At 39.1% G+C, this 18663-nt stretch overlaps 2 protein-coding genes and 1 pseudogene across 9 annotated transcripts in view; all 3 read right to left on the bottom strand.

Moving 5' to 3' along the window:
* Positions 1 to 428: 428 nt before the first annotated feature.
* On the bottom strand, positions 429 to 15247 carry arg1 (arginase 1). 4 transcript variants are annotated; one of them, XM_077502875.1, is made up of 10 exons: positions 14901 to 15247; positions 14758 to 14830; positions 13382 to 13556; positions 12961 to 13120; positions 11420 to 11514; positions 9849 to 9956; positions 9631 to 9764; positions 8231 to 8470; positions 6313 to 6376; positions 5383 to 5506 (listed from the first exon to the last, which is right to left on the bottom strand). In XM_077502875.1, exons 1-8 carry the CDS (start codon positions 15024 to 15026, stop codon positions 8307 to 8309), a joined length of 1035 nt encoding a protein of 344 aa, XP_077359001.1. In that variant the 5' UTR covers positions 15027 to 15247; the 3' UTR covers positions 5383 to 5506; positions 6313 to 6376; positions 8231 to 8306. The 4 variants fall into 4 exon arrangements, with proteins under 4 accessions (XP_077359002.1, XP_077359001.1, XP_077359000.1 ...); XM_077502874.1 differs by having other exon boundaries at positions 5394 to 5506; positions 6313 to 6342; XM_077502873.1 differs by having other exon boundaries at positions 5435 to 5516.
* Positions 942 to 3490, bottom strand: LOC144005029 (E3 ubiquitin-protein ligase TRIM35-like; annotated as a pseudogene). The gene is made up of 2 exons (XR_013279488.1): positions 3173 to 3490; positions 942 to 2779 (listed from the first exon to the last, which is right to left on the bottom strand). The product of XR_013279488.1 is annotated as an E3 ubiquitin-protein ligase TRIM35-like (transcript).
* Positions 15248 to 16837: 1590 nt separating the features above from the next.
* Positions 16838 to 18663, bottom strand: part of heatr1 (HEAT repeat containing 1) — a 33958-nt gene continuing 32132 nt past the window's right edge. For all 4 annotated transcript variants that reach the window (XM_077501749.1, XM_077501748.1, XM_077501747.1 and 1 more), the window contains exon 45: positions 16838 to 17437. In XM_077501749.1, the coding sequence (XP_077357875.1) occupies positions 17349 to 17437 (89 nt within the window). In that variant the 3' untranslated portion in view covers positions 16838 to 17348. The remainder of the gene's footprint in view (positions 17438 to 18663) is intronic.

Here is an 18663-nt window from a genome sequence, read left to right as displayed (position 1 = left end):
ATATACACAGTATATATATATATGTATATATATATATAAATTGTATTTTTGAATTACATAAACTATTATACATCAACATTTACTATGAAATCATTTCATTCATTTAAAAATGAGTTGAAATAAGATGTAGATTTGTATGCATGATCATTATATTGGCTTTGTGAAATAATTGGGCAGTAAATTATCCAGAAGTTGCTGTCGTACCTGAAAACGAGTGTTTTCCCATGTAGAAAATAAAATGTTCTTCACAAAAATTTTATAACTGACTGGCTTTGTCAATTATCACAGATGAGCTCTCAGAGTTGATTTTTATTTTTTTAGATGTTTTTATTTGTGTTTTGCTCATTTTATTACAGACAAAAAAAATCAACAAATACTGAATATATATATATATATATATGTATATTTAAAAGAACTAATTCGAAAACTAAATTTTAGATATATATATATATATATATATATATATATATAGAAACTAAGAACGAGCAAGCCTGCTCCAAAAAATGTATGAAACTGAATAAAACAAACATTAAAAAAAGAAACTAATAAGAATTAGCAAGCCTGTTCCAAAAATGAAAGTGAAATTTAACAAAACAAAAACATCCAAGTCTTATAATTGTGATTCAAAGTCATTAAAAGACCACAAAACATCATTAAAACACGTGACTTTTTGCATTTTTTCAATGCCAACATGTTCAATAATTATATACAAATGACAGAATAGATTCCCTCCTTTCTGTCTTTTCCCATTCTTTTTAGAATTGACGGTGGAAAAATGTTATCTTGCACCAAATTCCGCCGTTCCTCCCATGGACTCTCAATGTGTTTATTTTGTATAAAATGGGAGTAATGATGTCATCTACTGGTGGTTGCACATCAGTAAAGATTGACTTTTACAGTGCAGCGTCATCAGATTCTCACCCATTTAGCCCTGTTGGGAAAAAAAAAAAAACTATAAAGTTAAAAAAAAAAGATATATAAGGATGTAACGACACCGGCAATATCGTGATATTGCGATATTAAAGGTGCCACAATGTATCGTCGTCGTCGTCATGTCACAATATTAAAATTAGCACAATCTGTTTAACCAAAAAAAAAAAAAAAAAAGTTGACTTCCATTTGTGCAGTTCTAGCGCCCTCTGGTGGCTAGTTTTTTTTTGTGCAGTTGAATTTTCACAAAGCATGTTTTGGCCCTTCTATATTTCAAATCCACGCTAATGGTCAGATGAACAAAATCACAATATTTTCTCCTTAGAATGAACCTTTTTTTTTTGTATCGACAACCTCCCCACAAATATCGTGATAACTATTGTACTGTGACCTTCATATCGTTACATCCCGATAAATCTGCACAAAACGACACTGGACTTCAACATCACTGATTTTGCGTGGTGGTGACCCGAGGCGCAAGCGGAACGATTTGGAGAGGACGCTCGTCCAGGGTCATGAAGAAAGGCCCCCATTTTACGTGGTTGTCCTCCAAATTGGGCCAATGGGGAATTTCCGTTTCAGCCAACTGGGCGTTTGCGAGCGGCTCAGAGAAGGAAACCGATCTGGCGTGGGTGTCCACGTGAATGCGGAGCCGCCGCAATCTCACCGGCGGCTCCCACGAGCCGAACGGCTCGCCAAACTTGCTGTATTTCTGGTCGGAAAATTTGATGGTCACGGGTATCTTCCTGCCTTTTTGTATATAGCACACGCCCACCGACCAGGTGGCGTTGTCGCCAACCTCCACGTCCCACGTGTGCCTACCCGGGCCCAGCGGACGACACACGACAGAGTTCAAGTTGGCTGGCCGACTGGTCGGACGCTGCCATCGTCCCGTGAAACTCATGCTGGTCAGATCTTCCGACAGGCGCAGTTTGGAGCCGGCCACGTTCGGGTTCAGGACGACGGGACTGTACGAGACCTCCCCTTTCATTCGCTCCCACACGTTAAACTTGAGGTTGCCCACGTGCTTGGCCTGCTCCAGCGACGCCCAGAAAGGCTCGAGCTCGTCGGGCAGCTTCTGGATCCGGCTCATCGTCGCCTTGAAGGTGGTCATGAAGGGGGCGGGGTCAAAGGTCAGCTGCACCTCTGCGTGCCGGATGCGACCCGAGAGGGCAGTTATGTTCCTGTCGAGGGCCGCCATCCTGTCCGTCAGCGCCCGGGTCTTCTTGCGCTCGTCCTCGCGGACGGCGGTCAAGCGCGCCTCCTCCTCGGCCTGCAGGAATCGGCGCAGCTCTTCGAAATCCTTCGTGATCTTGCTTACGATCTGCTCCCTCTGGACTTTGAGGTAGTCCAATTGCGTGAGGCAACTTGCTTTTTCGTCACTGTAATCTTTCAATCTTTCGTTGGCATCCTGCAGTGCCTTGCGGAGCTTCTCTTTGTGAGTCGGCGCAACTTCATCGAGGGGCGAGAACTTGTGGCCGGCGTGGCTTTCGGAATCCCTGCAGACCAGGCACACCAGCTCCTGGTGGTCTACGCAGAAGAGTTTCAGGTTCTCGTTGTGTACACGGCACTTTTCCTGCAACTCGGCGAAGGCGTGCGGAAAGGCCTCGCACACGCTCCGCAGCGACAAGTTGGAAGGCAAGTAGGCCGATCGCGACCGTTTGCGACACGCCGGACACGACCTATCCCTTTCTCCTGCCACCACGCCTGCACGCACTCGCGACAGAAGCTATGACCGCAAGGCAGCACGACGGGATCTTTAAAGATCTCCAAACAGGACGGACATTGGAGGTCTTCCGCAACTCGGCTGGCCATGGTCCTTGAGCAAGGCACCGATGCAGTCGACAAGCTGCCGAGAGAGACACCAGTGCAAAAATGTTCAAATGTTCTTTCCACTCCAGCCGCTTAAGGCACAACAAAAAAAGAACGCACGCAGTTATGTGTGATAAGGAAAAGAAACCTTTCAATCAACAATTCAAAGTTAAGTGGATCGTTACGGAGCCCCTAAGGTGACATGGTAGAAAGAAAAAAACAACAACTTTGCGTTCCCTTGCAAAACATTTTGTGCGCGAGAACACAAAAATGTTCTGCGAGGGAACGCAAAGGTTGTTTTTTTTTCCTACCACGTCACCTTAGGGACTCCGTAGATCATAAAAACAAACAAACATACAAACAAACAAAAACACAACAGTCGCCCGTGTAAAAGAAAAGTAGAGTACCGTAAAAGAAAATGGCCGCTTACCGCTTTGTGTCCGATGAAAAAACACCAACAAGTCACCAAACTGGAAGGGAAAAACTCGCCCAATTGTAAGGACGTTTAAACCTTTAAGGATTTTAACGTTAAAGGGTTGACCTCACACTTTGAACAAATCGGCCACTTAACAGTTTTGTTCGTACCGCGTGTGCCGTGTGGACTTCTCTGCTCTGACTTCCGAAGCAGGGGAAGAAAAAAATCAGCAGCAGAAACACTGATCTGCATATAAATGGATAGCTGCTAGGCCGACTTTTGAAGCCACGAGGCCGCCATATTACCACTCACAAGAAACGTTTCTCGCCATACGATCCCATACATTTATAGTATGGAAATTGGACAACACATTTGAGACAGTACTTAGTAGAACAGAAATGCTTGTTTTAAAGTGCTTTATAAATAAAGTTGAGTTGAGAAAAAAGGGGCTCTTCAAAGCAGGACGTACCGGCCACATGTTAAAAAATAGTGAGCCCCCCCACGCCAACCTAGTTTGTACAGTAGTCTGCTCGTGAGATGGGAGGAGCAAGATGTCCGCCCTGTGGCTTCAACGGCGCGTATGAGCTATCGGCTAGCGTTAATACATACAGATCGGTGGGCGACAACCTCGCCCGTCCTCTCTCGTGGGATAACGCGAGATCAGACGTAATCTCACCAACGACACTTTAAAAAAAATGTTTATTAGGTCAATCAACATACATAATATGGGGGGAAATTGAATACAATCATTGTATACAATATAATCTCACCAACGACACGATGCAGGCTCTTCCGGGTAAGTGATGGTGGTTACAGAGTGTTTCCGAAGACTACCGAAGGCAGAAAATTTATATATATTTTTTTTTATTTGTTTCTATCTCACACACATCCAGTCAAAATTACCACCTCACTATGTATGGAGCCACAACACTGACAATAAGATTTGGTATTTTGGAAAAAATGTCATTGTGCAACAAGCTGCATTGACATTGAAACAAGTATTGGCATTGTAAAATATATTAAAAAATAAAATAGACATGAAAAAAACGCTACTTTCTTTAAGCATATTTTTATTTTGTATTATGAAGTCTTTTTCAGTGCCAGTCTCCAGATTATTATTTTTTTTTACACATTTTTTTCGAGTGTCACGGGTTTTTCAGTTTCACTTCTATGGAGTTAGAATCATGGCAAACCCCGGTAAACACAAAAAAACGTGATCTACGTACACAAAACGTGAGATGTGGGGTCAGTTATTTGGGACATATTTAACTCATTCACTGCCAGTCATTATAGAAAATTTTTACATTTCCAATACTCACGTGATATTCCATTCAATAATTATATATAAACCGAATCTACCAAATAACAGAATAGACTCCCTACTTTTTGTCCCGTCCCGTTCTTTTATAATTGACAGCAGAAAAATGTAGGTTTGCCAAAATACAGCCATTTCTCCCATGGACTCTGAAACTGTGTTTATTTCCTATAAAATGGGGCAATGATGTCATCTACCGGTGGTTGGGCATCAGTAAAGTTGTTTCCAAGTTTGATATTTACAGTGGAGCATGCTCAGATTCTCCCCCATTTAGCACCGCTCTAAAAAATACAATTGACAAGTATACTTGTCAAAGGCAGTGAATGAGTTAATTTTCGTAGACTTCCAGCTCCTGTAATCTTTCGATCATCTTGGTTTTGATCTCCTGTGGTGAGCTCCCTTGTGTCTTGATAAGGACTTTGCAATCGGCGGTCCAGGTCGCCATAATTTTCCCATCTTTCTTCAGTTGACGTGCCTTTCTCGCGATTTCAGCATTCTTTTTGGTCAGGTTTTCATTTAGAAAGACATTCTTGCCTTTCAGTTTTGGGCCTTGCTTGAGGAGTGCAGTCTTGTTTTTTCTGTCTCTAAGTTTCATGAAGACCATTGGTGGTTTTCTCCCTCCAGATGGAAGTGTGTAGCACTCTTGGATGTGCTTCGATTCCACTATTATTTCAAATTCCCCGAGTTTGGTTATCACCTGTTGCTGCACTGATTCATTATCAGGATTTAGGTCAGAGTCCTCATCACTTCTTCTGGCCGCGGCTTGCGCATACGTGCGCGGCCTGACTTTGATGCCGATGATAATAACGTCATTGATACGAGATTTTTGGTCAAGCTCATCTAGCTGTTCTTGCAAGATGCCAATTTGCAGGTCTTTCTTTTTCATCTCCTCCTTCTGGCCTTGAACCACATTCCGCAGCTGTTGCATCTCTTCCAGCAGCTTCTGGTTAGATTCCTTCATCTGCTGACTTAGATCCGTTATGGTTTTGTTCATTTTTTGGATACAAGTCTTTATTTCTTCAATGTTGTCCATTCTTTTCCCACCTAGGCATGTTGGAAAAAACAATGGAGTTGTTATTACAGCTGCGCCACAGGGAGTATATCGCAGAGCGATAAGTTGCGTCCTACTCTATCAGAGTCAGGAAGTGAAGTTTCATTTATTATTATTATTATTATTATTATTATTATTTTATGACTAGTTTTATCATAGATTATCATGCATGGATTTATGACCTGAGCAATATATCGCTAATCGCGGTATCGTCAAATGGTGAGATAATCGTTATTGTAAGCCTTGTATCGTATATCGTATCCAATTGTGAGGTCCCCTGAGGTTCCCACCCCTACTTGGAACATATTCAGACAATCTTTTTCACCATGAAGATCTTTCAAAACGTTTTACGAACTCTAACAAAAACCCCAAATGAGCTACATTCGCTTGCACTTGTCAGTGAGATGCGGGGGAACTTTTCATTTATGAATCGATTTAAATTGCCACTTTATGAAAAATAATAACTCCCTACACTTTATTAAAAAAAAAAAAAAATGAAATCAAGAAATTATGTTGAAATTTTAGAAAACTTTATTTAGAGTCGAAATCTTTAGGGATCTATTTACTTGCTTTTTATTTGTTATTTTTTAATGGAAGCTCTTCTATTTTTGTTATAATCTTTTTTTCACAAATCTGTCAATATAATTTAAAAGAGAGTTTGTTTTTTGTCTATTTTACTGCAAATGAATATCGTCTTGAAATATCGGTTATCGGCCTCCTTGACTACTAATAAAAACCATATCGGCCTAGCACTAATACAAAAAGGTTTGAAAGGAAATGTCCGCTTACCTTTTGCTGCTCGATGTGCAGAAACACAAACTTTGGTGACCAGATGGACGAAAAAGGGGCCAAACTCGAAGGATTTAAAAAAAAAAAAAATGTTAAAAGATGTTGGCAGAATGGTCGTATTGCATCCGACCGAGGAATTCCTCACACAAAACAACTTGCCTCTTCTGACACAGTGGAAGGAGTAATCAGTTTATTACAAAGCATCAAAGAATCAAAGGATGACTGTTATGTCACAAACGTGCACAAGAACAACACAGCGCACAAACTTGAAAGCAAGCATCTTCAAAGCATGTGCATATGAACATACACTTTGCAAATGTGTTCAACTTAAGTGAAAAAAAAAATCAAATCAAATCACAAAGCTGCAACGTGACCACGCTTTTTTTGTTTGTTTGTTTGTATCTTTGTTTCCCCCCCTACCAAAGCGGAATAATTGACGACAGGAATATTTTCAGATGCATTTCCTGTTGGCTGCTTGAAGAATGAAATGTGTTTTGTTCCGCTTTATGTGTGCCTTTGGCTTGTTTGGGGGAGTTTGCGGCCAACCCTTCTTTTTCTACCAATAGCGTGCGAGCCAGGCCATTGACTTTTTACACAATTATTTGCTTGCCTTGTGGACGTTTCACATTTGCACTTTTGCGGCACTTTGCATGGCGGTCGGCCTGCTGAGCGTTTACATGAGCAGGCGGCCTGTAATATTACATCAAATTAGTGCATTCACATGTGTTTTTATTTTACTTCATATCATGGTTAACTGATTCATTGCAGCTACAATTGAAAAAAGATAAGCAAAATAAACCATTTTATACAGTATATCGGGTCAATGAAGCTTTACTTAATTATAATTAATGTAATAAATTATCTGCAAATGGCTGGCAACTAGTCCAGGGTGTACCCCACCTACTGCCCAAAGCCAGCTGAGATAGGCTCCAGCACCCCCTGTGACCCTTGTGAGGAATAAGCAGTAAAGATAATGGATGGATGGATGGATGTAATAAATTATTTTTTTAAGTAAATATATATATATATATATATATATATATATATATATATATATATATATATATATATATATAAAATAAAATTAACAATTTTTTCCTAATATTAAATAATTTAATTCCGGTACATGTACTCAAATGTAATTTTTTTTATGACATTTAAATAAAAAGATTTTCAATAAACTATTCACATTTTCACTCTTTATTTCATTAAGTTGAATTATAATAACATTTATTAATACATATACTGTACATTTATTTATTTTCAAGTAGGTAATTATTCATAATTAAACCTGCTTAATTCATATATATATATATATATATATATATATATATATATATATATAAAACATAACTTATTTATTCATTCATTCATTGATTACTTACCTACTTCTTATCAATTTATTGATGTAAAATTTATTCACTTGTATACTTAATGTTTAGAATTGCCCTTATTTTAATTAACTTACTCTTTACTGCATGACCGATTTCGGTTTCATGTACAGCACTTTGTATACAGCAATGTTTGTTTTAAAGTGCTTTATAAATAAAGTTGCGTTAACTAACTCATGTATAAAAATGAGAGCATTGTTTTATTAGAGAAGTTAACCTCATATACAAAAACAGGTTACTGATTTTATTAAATAATTGGGTTGTTAATTACACTTGAGTTGTGTTAAATAAAAGTGAGAAATAGTCAATTATTTTATTGTCAATTTTTTTTCTATGTTACCTCATCTATGGTTGAGCTGGCTCATCCATCCATTTTCAAAACAAAAACATCATTCAAGTTGTGTGAGAGTTTCTTTGGTTTCAATTTTTTTGCTTTTTAACCAGCATCCAAGTAAGTGAGGGATTTGATATGGAAAGGCCTTTGACATTGATGACATCCAGTTGTGAGACAAAATGAATTGTCTTACTTGTGAGTACAAGAACATGAAGCCGGATCCGCGGGATGCTGGCCAAACGCTGAGGGGGGGCTTCATTTTGCCAGAGTCACGCGTCAGGCAGGCGGAAATCCGGCGGGTGGTTTCCCTCCCGCAGGCGTCCGAAGCAGCCCAGCAAAATGTCCAGCGCGACCCCGGCTGTCCGCCGGACGTCCTGCTCCGACGAGCCCGCCAGAGGGTTCACCTCCACCACGTCCACCGCCGACAGAAGCCCTGAAACACGACACCAGACCAATCAACGAGACACCTGTGCGCACAGGAACAAAAACACACACAGGAACACATACTCAAACACATGCACAAAGACGAACAGGATCATGAACACAAAGGCGAGAAAAAGACAAGAAAAGGGACACCCATACAAGGGAACAGGAACACGCACAGATACACAGGAACAATAACTTAAGACAGACAAAAACATGAACAGGAACAGACTCATGCAGCAATAGGAAACTACACACAAATATTCAGAAACATAAACAAGAACAGGAACAGACACTCAGAAATGCACACATGAATAAGAACACACAAAACAAACAGGATCATAAATAGATTAACTGGAACAGACACATGAACAGCAACATACAAGAACACATGCACAGGAACAAGAACATACACGGAAAAAAAAGGAACACACATGCAAGATCAGAAACATACACCAGAACAGGAACATATACGCAGAAATACACACACACGAACAGGAACAATAACATAAGATGGACAAAAACACATGAACAGGAACAGACTTGTGCAGCAACAGGAAACTACACACAGATATGCAGGAATATATGCAAGAACAGGAACACAAACAAGAACAAACAAAACACACAACAGGATCATAAATAGATGAACAGGAACACACACATGAACAGCAACATACAAGAACACATGCACAGGAACAAGAACATACATGCAAGATCAGAACATACACCAGAATAGGAACATACACACAAACACACATGAACAGGAACAATAGCATAAGACAAACAAAAACACGAACAGGAACAGACTCATGCAGGAACAGGAAACTACGCAGATATTGAGGAACATATGCAGGAACAGGAACATACACAAGAACAAACAAAACACACAACAAGATCATAAGCAGATGAACAGCAACGTACAAGAACACATGCACAGGAACAAGAACATACACACATATGAACAGGAACACACATGCAAGATCAGAAACACACCAGAACAGGAACATACACAGGAATACATAAACCAACATGCACACACATAAACTGGAATATATACACAGGAACACTCACATGAACAGGAACAGGCACATATGAAAAGAGGCTTAAACACAGGAACTGGAACATAAACACGATTAAAAGACACATGGGAAGTATTAAAGGAAGACGAACCAGTGTTGCTGAGGTGTTCTGCGATGTACACGCCCTCCCTGTAGGTGAGTCCGCCCGGCACGGGCGTCCCCGTGGCCGGGGTGACGGCTGGGTCCAAAGCGTCCACGTCGTAGCTCAGGTGGATCGGCTTCGCCCTGCTCCGGCGGTTCCACGGCGACAAGTGACCAACGTGACGTAAAGAAGACGCGGACGGCGGGGGGCGTGGCTACACTACTTACCCGTCTTTACACAGGAAGTCGCACGTCTCCTCCATCACGCGGCCGATGCCCAGAGCGTCCACTTGCGTCATGGAGAAGGCCTTCACGCCCGCCAGCTTCACGATGTAACTGCACGCCGGCGGGAAAGACGCACACGTTGATCACGCAAACACGACCACTCTCGTTGCGTCGATACTTTTCACCTTCAAACTAAATCGTTTCTACAAGGCGCCAATTCGAGGCATACCCGAGAACAGGAACACACAATCAGAGGATCTCACACGTGAGCAGCCACATACACATAAGAACACATGCACACAGAAATATGGATCTATAACAGGAAAGCACACAACAACATAGAAAAGAGCAGGAACAGGAACATACACAGGCAGAAGAACATACAAAAAAATAACAACACATTTATTCTTTTTTATTTAAACGTTATTTAACTCATTCACTCCGAACCATTTTCCCTTAAGTGTTTTCCTGGATTTTGACTGATTTTTCAAGGCCCGCGAAATATTATGTTCTATTGCTATAAAAATATGGAACATACCAAAAGAGAGATTAGAGTCTCTTCTTTTATCAGGGAAAAAAAAAAGTATATTCCTATCTGTTTCCGCTGTGCAGCAATTAGCAATAGAACATAGCAAAGTTTCATCGTTTTTCACAATTCTGCTTAGAACTGTGGGGAAATCAGCTTGTTTTAACATGGCCTGGTTGATCTCTTATACTCTGCTGCCACTCAACCATTTTCTGCAGTAGAGAGACTGCATCAAAGCCTTCTCTATGCTTTGGCATAAAAAAAAAACCCCAAAAAAACCATATAAATATATCTTTGGGACACTTAAAACATTTAAAATATGACGTATTTATACGTTTTTGGGAGCTAATGAGTTAACCAGGATAGTCCCGTTGAGATTAAAAACCTCTTTTTCAAGGGAGACCTGGCCAAGAGGCAGCAAAACAGTTTACATTACAGTTACAAATAAAAGTTTCACTTACAATCACATAAAAAAATTATATAAAACAGTTAGAAATCAATGAGGCCGTCTCAAGTGCTCTTAATCTGGATCTAAAATTGTTCTATGAAACAAGTTCCGTTAGTTTCCAGTCCTTTTGCAACATGTTCCATGCAGAAGGGGAACACAAAAGCCTTTTTCCCCAGCTCAGTGCGGGCAAATGGAGCGCACATGATGCGCACATAGAGAGCACACCCACAGGTAAGGGAAAACACTTGCGCAGGAACAAGCGCATGCATGCAGAAGAACAGGAACACAAAGCAAAGAACATTATCAGGAACATACAGAGGCAGAAGAACATAAAAAAACATGAGCACATACAGAGCACAGGTACAGGAAAACACATTCACACTTGCGCAGGAACAAGCACATGCATACAGATGAACGGGAACACCCCCACCTGAACAAGCATAGACACACAAATGAACAGGAACATGCATGTGTGAAGAGGAACATTCAAAGAAAGAAAAGAACACATGACAGGAATAGGAAGATGCAAGATAAGACAGGCAAGACGCCAGTTTGAGCAACTTGTTTGACTTTGGAGTGGTGTGGCTAAAGACGACTTACTGCTCCTCGGGGTCCAGGTCCCTCAGGCCGATGTAGACCAAACGTTTGGCCGACACGCACGACGTCATCCATGAGAAGTTGGGCAGGACGGGAATCTGACCGATAAAAACGTTTGCTCATTAACCCTCTTGACTGGATACAAGTGTGCCACTGAAATGTTGCGTCAACTACACACACTATTTTAACTGTCAGTGCAAATTGAACAGACGTTCCCATGCTGTTATTATTATTTTTAATCATTCATTATTGACTCAACAATTGAACATTTTAGAATTGTATGTTTTCGACTATTTTTCTTCCTTCTGGATGTCCCTAACAAAAAATGGAAAAATTGAAAAGCAATGTCCTACTTACAGATTTACAGAAGCGCATTGCATTCACTTGGAAAAAACAAAACAAAACAAAACAAATTTCCTGACTAAATCTTGGGGAGGGGGGGAATCTTTGTTTTTTGTGTACCCGGTACTGTATTTGTTTTTTCCATTTTCTGATTTTTTATTTTATTTTTTATTTTTTTTGCAGTTTCACTAAATATGTTTTTTTCTGTTAAAAAAAAAAAAAAAAAAAAAAATCAGAAAAACAAAAAAATATTCAGAAAAAAAGGGAGGGAAATTACTAAATTCCTCAGAAAAAAAAAAATAAATCAGCAAAACAGGGGAAAAATCTCTACAAAAAAAAAAAAAAAAAACGGGGAAAAAAATCGAAACTTGTAGAATTGTATGTTTTTCATCATATTTTCGTCTTCCTAGAAGTCCCTAACAAAAAAATGGAAAAATTGAGAAGCACTGTCCTTCTTACATATTTACAAAAGCGTGTTGCATTCACTTTGAAAAAACAAAAATAGTTTTTCTGACTATTTCTTTTGGGGGGGTAGGGAATTTTGTTTTTGGGGTATTTTTTTATTTATTTTTTCTGTTTTTCAGATTCTTTTCAGTTTTAATGAATATGTATTTTCTGTCATAAAAATATTCCGTATCTTCAACGATATCACTTACTGCCACAGTTAAGGTAAGTCATGTATTGGTAATGTTTTATGATTTTTTTTTTTACTGTATACTATTATTTTAATGTAAGACAGGAAAAACAGAGCTGGTGCTTTGGTTTTCGTATTTTTTTTTCTGTTTTTTTTTTTTTTTTATAATTTCCCCCCGTTTTTCAGATTTCTTTCCTGTTTTTTTCTGAGTAATTCCCCCCCCCCCTTTTTTTAAATAATTTTTTTCTCGTTTTTCAGAATATTTCTTTATGACAGAAAATAAATATTCAGTAAAACAGGAAAAAATATTCAGAAAAACAGAAAAAAATACATTAAAAAAACACAAAGCTTCCTCCCTCCCCCCACAAAAAATAGTCAGAAAAACAGGAGTTCTTTTTTTTTTCCAAGTGAATGCAATGCGCTTCCTACTAACAAAAACTGATATAAGTTGATAACAGCAAAAGGATGGTTTAAAAAACTGAGTTTACATCTGTAGATGATTACAAGCAAACTAAACAGGAATCAAAACTCAGCAAGAAACGGAAACAGCTAATTTTTGTCTTCTGACCTTGGGGCGGAGCTCGTGGAGCAGGTAGGACACTGGCTGGCCGTGCATGTTCCCCGTGGGCGTGCTGAGCGGCGTGTTGATGTCCGCATGGGCGTCCACCCAAATCAGGCTCACATCCCCCACGGCCGCCGCGTGCCCGTGGACCGAGCCAATGGCCAGGCTGGGAAAAAACCCCAAATCATATTGCATGTGTAATGTTTTCTCACATAGGTTCAAGGTTGTATATATCAGGTTGCGGTGTCATGGATGTCTTCTCAGTGGATGATTGACAGACGCTTGGTGGAACTTTTGCACTCGTTTTCAACAGGATGGCTAAAGATTCTCCAAAGTCAACTTGAGCATTTGTTCCATTTGTTTGATGCTGGAGTACCTCAAAAAACTTTTCACAAAGTGTGTTATTTGTAAACAAACGGCAGGCCACCTGTGGTCTCCGCCCAGCATGAGCGCCGTGTGCCCGTCACGCTTGATCGCCCGCACCGCCTCTGACAACCTCCGGTTGGCCTCGCCCACCGCCCGAGCGCGCTTCACCCGCCCCACCGGCTCGTCGGGCAGCACATCCTCAAACGCTAAATTCCCGTAATCCTTTACCGTGCAGCCTGGAGGAGCAAAAAAAATGTATTATATATTTTTTTACATTTAAAAAAATAAAAAAAAATGTATTATTTTTTTTTTTTTTAATTAAATGCTTGCTTGCTTCAAGTTTAACATGGGCAGTCAACTTGGTTGGCCCTAAGCTGTGGAACAATCTGACTCTCAATGCTCAATGATCATGATGAGTGTTTTCAGTCTTGTCTTAAGACACACTTTTATTCCCTGGCCTATAGTTCAGCGTGAATTGTGTTGTCCTCAGGGTCTTTTTGTGTGTTTATTCATTTATTTATATATATATATATATATATATATATATATATATATATATATATATATATATATATATATATAAATTTAAGTGTGCGGATCTCAATGTGCAACAATTTGGAAACATTTGTTAAAAATGTGCTCTAGAAATAAAGCGAATCGGATTTGGAGCGGAACTTGTGTGTTTGTATTTAGCATTGAGCAAAGTTAATCAGTTAAGCAAACAGTCACCTGCGCACCGTCAAATACATAACCGTGTGAAAATATGACACAGTGAGCGAGTGCGTTGCGACGTTAGCATGGCGAGTCAAGCATTTACTACATCACAATTCATCCAAGCAAAACATCAACATTTTTGATCGGATCAATCAACCAATCAGAGGACGGAAAAAATGCTGAGGTCATCAAGAGCCAGCACGCTGGCCTCTGTGAGGACCACATAGAAATCTGATTGGCTCAAGATCTAGACAACTTATAATGGCTGAAATCTGATTTGACGAAAAATAATGCAACAACCACATTCATGTACTGCAAGGAGTGCAGACAAGAGAAACGACCAAATGAAGTCAACAAATTCACATAAAAAAAATATTACCCGAGGATGGGAAAACCAACACATCACATCTGCATTTTATCAATGTGGAAATATTGACACAAGGCCTACATTTGGTTGATTACATCTGCAACCGATAAAAAAAATAAAAAAATAAAAATATTGATGCCTTCAAACAATGGAAACAAAGAAAAAAATAAAACGTTACATAATTGGCATGATAAATCTATAAATAACAGAAGTTGTATCTTGGAGCCATTTGAATAATTCACTGACTGTGGAAAAATTGATTTTATCTTCTATCATTTAACACACAGAATATTTACGAAGTTTAATAAAACATCAAAACTGCAAAAACAATATTTGACCAGTTCTTGGATGGTCACCTTGCGCCCGAAGCTTGGTGACGAGTCCCTCGGCGCGGATCGCGTCCGGTCCGAGTTGCACGCCGTCCCGGGGCTGCGCCAGACACACAAACACTTTTCTTAATCCTGATTGGTCCATTCAATATTTAAGGAGCTGACCACACCTGTCCTTTGGAGAACGGCGCTCCGATGATCCCCACGGAGCGCTCCTGGTGATGATGACCACGACGATGAAGGTGACGTTCGGCGGAGGTCACGAGAAGCTGCAGAGGCGTCCTGGCACGCCGCATGGTGCCGAGTGAAAAATGAAGAGAAGGGAGGGAGGGAGATAGAGACAGAAAGACGGACAGAGAGAGAAAGAGCGCTCACTCGACCGGGTCGGCGTGACGTCACCGGCGGCGAGTGATGTCACCTATGTTAATCATTGCTCGGGGGAAAAACAAGTCGCCTCTGCAGACAATCCAGAAAGCAAATATTCCAAAGCAAATAACCAAAAACGATGTTGGAAAAAACAAAAGATTTCTTAAATCATATTTCCAACAGTACATTCAAATAGTAAGAGAGAGATTTTAACAATCAAATAATGTCATGCATTTTTCTTTTATCAATCTCAAATCACGTTTCCCCACCGAAGTTGAAGGAAATGCCATCAATCCAATCCGGTCTGCTATAAAAACCCAGACAAAAAGGTTTGTGATGTGTTTATGGCTAAAAAAAGAGCACCCAATAATACTGTACATTGGAACTCATTTGCTCCCAAAAACGTATAAATATGTTCTATTAAAATACTACCATGATCCCAAAGACGTATTTATACGTTGTTTTTTTTTAATGCTAGAGCATAAAGAATACTTTGATGCAGCTTCTGACCTGAGCAGGTCGCTTAAGACAATGGTAGTTACTACAAAACCAGCCAGTAGGTGGCAGCAGAGTATAAGAGATCAACCAGGGTCATATTGAAAAAAAGCTTAATTACTCAAAATTATGAAACTTAGCTATATTCTAATGCTAATTGCTGCATAACTGAAACCAAAACCGGGAGCAAAGGGGGATGCTTCAGTCAAAATGGCTGCGAGTGCATGGGTTAAAAACATGCAGTAAAGGGGCATTATAATACATGGAGCTGGTCTCCAGCCCTCAGTAATGGTTGTTCTTCACAGAGGATAAAGAATATACAGTGCTCCCCGGTTATAATGCGGTTCACTTTTCGCAGTGCAATACTGCACTTACTGTGTGCAATTTCGCATGCGTTTTATTTAATGTACATATTTTATAAAATGTATGAAGGTTTGAACATTGAGAAAGTTTAACTCATTCGCTCATAGCCATTTTCACAGAAGCAATCCCGTTCGCTCCGGGCTGTTTTACTGGATTTGGACTGATTTTGCAAGGCCCACAGAATATTGTGTTCTATTGCTATAAAAATATTGAACCTATCAAAAGAAAGATTCAAGTTTCTTTCATAAGGGAGAAAAAAAAAAGAAGTATATTTCTGTTTCCGTTTTGCAGCAATTGGCATTAGAATATAGCTAAGTTTCATCAATATTCAACAAATCTGAGTTGCTCTCTTATACTCTGCTGCCACCTACTGGCCGTTCATGTAATAACTACCATTTCTGCAATCGTTCTTTGCAGTTGAGAGGCTGCATCAAAGCCTTCTATATGCTCTAGCATAAAAAAAAAATATATAAATCCGTCTTTGGGACACAAAACATTTTACGAAAACGCATTTATACGTTTTTGGGAGCAAATGAGTTCAATGAGAAAAACGTGAGAAAATTTAAATGATGAGAAAAGTGTATAAATTGTGTGGTTGAGGCGTTTTACAGCCGTAAAACAGTTGTAATGAATACAAAACATAAAGCTAACTAGTTTGCGGATTTCATTTGTTGCGGTTATTTTTTGGAACCGAAACCCAGCAGAAAACAAGTATTGTTGAATTGTCTGTGTACATGTTGCAAGTCAAAGGTCTTTTTTTTTTTTCTTTCTGGGATGGTTGAAAGAATTGGGAATTTCTCAGCAGTCTGGAACGCACCACTTAGCAATGATGATGTTTTCGTATTAAAGCTTGACCGGGAAAGGATCACAATAACAGCATAACAATGTTTCACTTGCAAACAATTTATTTGTGACAAAATAATGCGCAAAAGTCATATCACCAAAAAGTGCCTTTGAGACTTCCCTATTTAATAACCAAGTTTATTTTAATAAATGAAAACTAACAAGAAAAAAATACAACTAAAATTCAAAACAATTTTGTTCATGAAAAACTAAAACTAAGCATTTTTAAAATAACAAACTAATTAAAAAAAAAAAAACGACCCTGAAAACTAATTAAATCTAAAGAAAAAAAATAAATTCAAAACAATGTAAAAACGAACTAAAATAAAAATTCCAAAACTATAACCCTGTTCATATATGTTCAATAAGAATATAAAAAAAATAAAATAAAATATATATGATCAAAAGGACTCGTAATTGTTCTCGTATGCCTGCAAATATTCTGCTACATTTCTGAATGATGGTTCTCATGAGGACAACAAAGGCACATCATAGCGATATTGACTCTGCCCCCCAAAAAATGATGCGTGACGTTTCTAACTGTGTGCGTGTTAGAAGTAGCTCTGCAGCGGTTCTCCCAGGATGTCCTCCATCTCCTGGATGACCTTTTGAACCTGATGCTCCACCTCCTCACACTCATCTGGAACACAAACATTTATTATTATGTAAATGCCAAAAAAGGTGACTTTGAATGACTCGTCTTTGTGTAAAGTGCAAGCGTTTGTTTGTTTATGTCTGACATCACTTAAGGTTTTTTTTTTCTAGCGTGCTATTTGGGCTAATATGCTAACAATAAATAAATATTTGAACAACTGAACAATTGTTTATGTAACATGAATGAAAGCATTACTAAGCAACGTGTGACTAATATAACAACGTTTCTCAGTAACAATAAATCTAAAGTGCTAATATTTCAAAACCGATTATCAGATTGTAGTTTAATTTTTATTTTTTTTATTTGAATCACTGAATGTAACGCATTTAGGGGTGGCAACCTCACGATACGATACGATACGATACGATACGATACGATACGATACGATACGTGATAAAAGGCTCACGGTAACGATGATCTCACTATGTGATGATACCACGATTATCAATATATTGATCAGGAAATAAGTCCAAAATAATCTACGATAAAACTACCCAAGACATAAACTCATGTTTCTTTAATGAGAAAATTGTTTCTTTTTGTAGCATCACTGAAACACAATATTAAAACTGGTGTCTTCTTCACACACACTGATACTTTACTTAGCGTAAATACTTTCGCGTATTTTTTTTTCTAGGAGCGTGACCGTATATCGATATCGTGATAAATCGGGTTACTTTGTCTCCCGACCGAGTATCGATACACCTATTTAAGTATCGTGATATTTGTAGTTAATATTCAGCCTCTATAACGGCTCCAGTGTTCATGACTGATTGAGCAATGACTTGGCGGGCCACTAGGGGGAGTGCCTCACAAGAGTGGCGTGTAAATGGACGCAAGTCTTCAGGCGAAGAGGACTCATGAGCTTATGTTTATTATGTTATATATATACTTTTTTAATTATTATTATTATTATTATTATTATTATATACCTGAACAATATATCGATAATCGGAGTATCGTAATCAAACTCAATGTATTCTTAATTGTAATTACCTCTCGATAATGTTCAACTATTGGATGACCGCGCGCACATTTTCGTCCAGTACACTGTGTTCCAACTATGTTTTGCATTTGTATTTATTAGGATTGGAACTAGGGGCGTGGAAACCAAATTAAAAAGAGGGTGAGGAGGGGATTCCCCCCCTCAGAGAGTGCAGTAGTGAATTGTATCAGTCAGTTCCTTCTCCTCTCGAGCTTCGAACTGAGTG

This window comes from Festucalex cinctus, chromosome 17, assembly GCF_051991245.1.
Source record: "Festucalex cinctus isolate MCC-2025b chromosome 17, RoL_Fcin_1.0, whole genome shotgun sequence".
NCBI classification, from domain to species: domain Eukaryota; kingdom Metazoa; phylum Chordata; class Actinopteri; order Syngnathiformes; family Syngnathidae; genus Festucalex; species Festucalex cinctus.
Note: the sequence above shows the minus strand (reverse complement) of the source record. Positions and strands in the feature narration are given on the sequence as shown.

Excerpts from the sequence above, each read along its gene's own strand:
- arg1 (XM_077502876.1), bottom strand. The coding sequence starts at position 15,026 with ATGCGGCGTGCCAGGACGCCTCTGCAGCTTCTCGTGACCTCCGCCGAA. Across the intron at positions 9,957-11,419 it reads GACCTGGACCCCGAGGAGCA|TTACATCGTGAAGCTGGCGG; the intron begins GTAAGTCGTCTT and ends GCCGGCGTGCAG. Across the intron at positions 9,765-9,848 it reads GACTTCCTGTGTAAAGACGG|GGCGAAGCCGATCCACCTGA; the intron begins GTAAGTAGTGTA and ends CCGCCGGAGCAG.